This window comes from Protobothrops mucrosquamatus, unplaced genomic scaffold (genome assembly GCF_001527695.2).
Source record: "Protobothrops mucrosquamatus isolate PMUCROS unplaced genomic scaffold, P.Mucros_1.0 scaffold2162, whole genome shotgun sequence".
In the NCBI taxonomy this organism is placed as follows: domain Eukaryota; kingdom Metazoa; phylum Chordata; class Lepidosauria; order Squamata; family Viperidae; genus Protobothrops; species Protobothrops mucrosquamatus.
Genome location: NW_015388258.1, coordinates 152,737 through 155,342, shown reverse-complemented (window position 1 = coordinate 155,342; position 2,606 = coordinate 152,737). Strand labels below are relative to the sequence as shown.

The following is a 2,606-nucleotide window of genomic DNA, read 5'->3' as shown; positions in this document are numbered from 1 at the left end:
CCCAAACTGTTCTTAAGCAGCCCCAAGAGAAGAGACCCCTGGCTGGCTGGCTGATGGGGGGATGCGGGGCTAGGGTGGGTGGGTGGGTGGGCTGCCCCTCTCGCGCGCCACTTCTCGTACCCGATCTCCAGCTCGATCTCGGCGATGTCCGCAAAGAGCAGGATTCCCACGAGCAGGGTGAGCAGCGCCAGCGTCCAGCTCCGGCAGGGCAGCGGCATGGCTCCGGGGCCAGCCCGGCCGCGACAAGATCCGAGGGGCGGCTGGATGGAGGAGGAGGAGGAGGAAGAGGAGGAGGAGGAGGGGGAGAGGAGGGGGAGGAGGCTGAACTGCAGAAAACGGTGTGTTGTTGAGGGGGGGGGTCGAAGAAGGTGGGGCGGCTCTCCTTTTGATCCCGAACGCCCCCCCCGCTCCCCGAGGAAGGGGGTCCCCGGAGCTCTGGAGTTTGGAAACTGCCTGGACCCTTAAAAAAAAGGGGGGAAGCTGCGGCTGCTTGCAGAGGGTCCCTCTTCCTGCAACCGCCCCCCCCCCTTACTCCCCCTTCAGCGCATCTTCTGGCCGGTAAATCCAACTTCCATCTCGGTCCAGGATGAAGCAGAATTCTTTCTCTGTCTCCGTCAGTATCCTCCCGCGCGGTTTTCTCTGCCTCCCTCCCCTCCTCGCGTCTTTCTCCTCCCTCTACAACGCCCCTTTGCAAAGTTTCAGCCCCCCCTTTCTCTCTCTCTCTCTCTCTTTCTCTGTTCCTTTCTCTCTTTCTGTTTCTCCCTGTCTCTCTTCTGTTTCTCTCTCTTCTCTGTTTCTCTTTCTTTCTGTTTCTCTCCTGCTTCTCTCTCTCTCTCTCTCTCTCTCTCTCTCTCTCTCTCTCTCTCTCTCTCTCTCTTCTCTGTTTCTCTCTTTCTCTTTCTGTCTGTCTGTCTGTCTCTTTTCTCTGTTTCTCTCTTTCTCTCTCTTTCACTGTTTCTCTCTCTCTTTCTGTCTCTCGCTCTTCTGTTTCTCTCTCTCCCCCCCTCTCTCTGTTTTTTCTCTGTTTCTGTTTTTCTCTCTCTCTCCCTCTTTCTGTTTCTCCCTCACTCTCTTCTTTGTTTTTCTCTCTCCTCTGTTTCTCTCTCTCTCTCTCTTCTCTGTTTCTCTCTCTCTCTTTCTGTCTGTCTCTCTCTCTTCTGTTTCTCTCTCCCCCCCCTCTCTCTCTGTTTTTTTCTCTCTGTTTTTGTTTTTCTCTCTCTCTCCCTCTCTGTTTCTCCCTCACTCTCTTCTTTGTTTTTCTCTCTCCTCTGTTTCTCTATCTCTCTCCCTCTCTTTTTCTCCCTCTCTCTCTCTTCTGTTTCTCTCTTTTCTCTCTCTCTCTGTCTCTCTGTCTCTCTGTCTCTCTCTCTGTCTCTCTGTCTCTGTCTCTCTCTCTGTCTCTCTCTCTCTTTCTCTCTTTCTCTGTTTCTCTCTCTGTGTGTTTCTCTCTCTTTCATGTACACTTACCAGTCGAATCTGGTGGAACCCAACAGCAGCCCATTCAGAGGCATAACAATCTTGGGATCAAGCTTTGCAGCTGTCTTTACCTTGCCAGAATCCTCATTACAGGTAGTCCTTGACTTACAACAACTCATTTAGTGTCCGTTCAAAGTTGCAACATCACTGAAAAATTTTTGACTTATTACGGCCATTTTTCACGCAAGTGGCAATTCCAGGAAGAGTTTGATGCTGTGCTTTAGTGTTTAGGGGAAGAGTTGTAGGTATTCTGGAAGTAACGGGAAATGGACTCACAACTCTCTTATCTGTAGCCAACGGGCAACAGGGAAGTTGACAGCAGGTTCCAACCTGGCCACCTGTTGGGGTGGGGGAGTCCTTTAAAAAAGAGGGCAACTGTAGAAATGATTCAAAAGAACCACATGTCTTCATATTGCCTAGAGATGCCTTTTGTCAAAGCCACAAGAGTGGAGTTGCGTTCCACAATGTACGAAGGGGTCAGCCCAATCCAACATGAGACAGGAGGGCCAGAGATACTCTAAAATGCATCTTTCAGGAAGGAAAGTTAAACCCAAAAGAGGAGCACAGAAAGGAGAAGAGAAAAAGTGGACCATGGGCGTCACAAGTGCAACATAAATAACTGCAGAAATACATTGAAGAGGGCATCCCAAGGAGATCAAGTGTTCAGAGAAAAAACCAAGAACTTCCTCACATTATTTTCAAGCAGAAAAAAAAATCACCCTAGGAAGTAGGTGGTTGGGTCATCAGAGGACAAAGGGGGGGGGAAGGAGAGATGTGGGGCATCGTGGAGAAACTGAATGAAGGCAGGATAAAAAAAAATTAAAAAAAAATTGAACAAGGAGATTTTATTCCTTTCTCTCTTAGAAGCTGTAAGAACATGGGTCATTCCAGGAACTGATTGGAAAGATAGATTTCCCCCCCCCACTCTTCCTTGTTAAAGTATTTCTTCTTCACCTTCTGCATAAACTGGGGGATGCATTTTCAGAAGACCTGATGGTGACCCCAAGTGGGATTATAAATCGTGGACTACCTGTAATCTCAAAAACTTGGAATTAACTCCAGGTTGGAGATAGTTAACTTCCAAAGAGGCATTGCAGAGGACTAGCAGTGGGAACAGAGTAAATCTCCTG

At 49.0% G+C, this 2,606-nt stretch overlaps 1 protein-coding gene across 2 annotated transcripts in view; it reads right to left on the bottom strand.

The window, feature by feature from the left end:
- ST8SIA2 (ST8 alpha-N-acetyl-neuraminide alpha-2,8-sialyltransferase 2) overlaps positions 1-218 on the bottom strand; it is a 14,249-nt gene extending 14,031 nt beyond the window's left edge. For both annotated transcript variants that reach the window (XM_015824219.1, XM_029285744.1), the window contains exon 1: positions 121-218. In XM_015824219.1, coding sequence (XP_015679705.1) covers positions 121-218 — 98 coding nt within the window. The remainder of the gene's footprint in view (positions 1-120) is intronic.
- Positions 219-2,606: the final 2,388 nt, after the last annotated feature.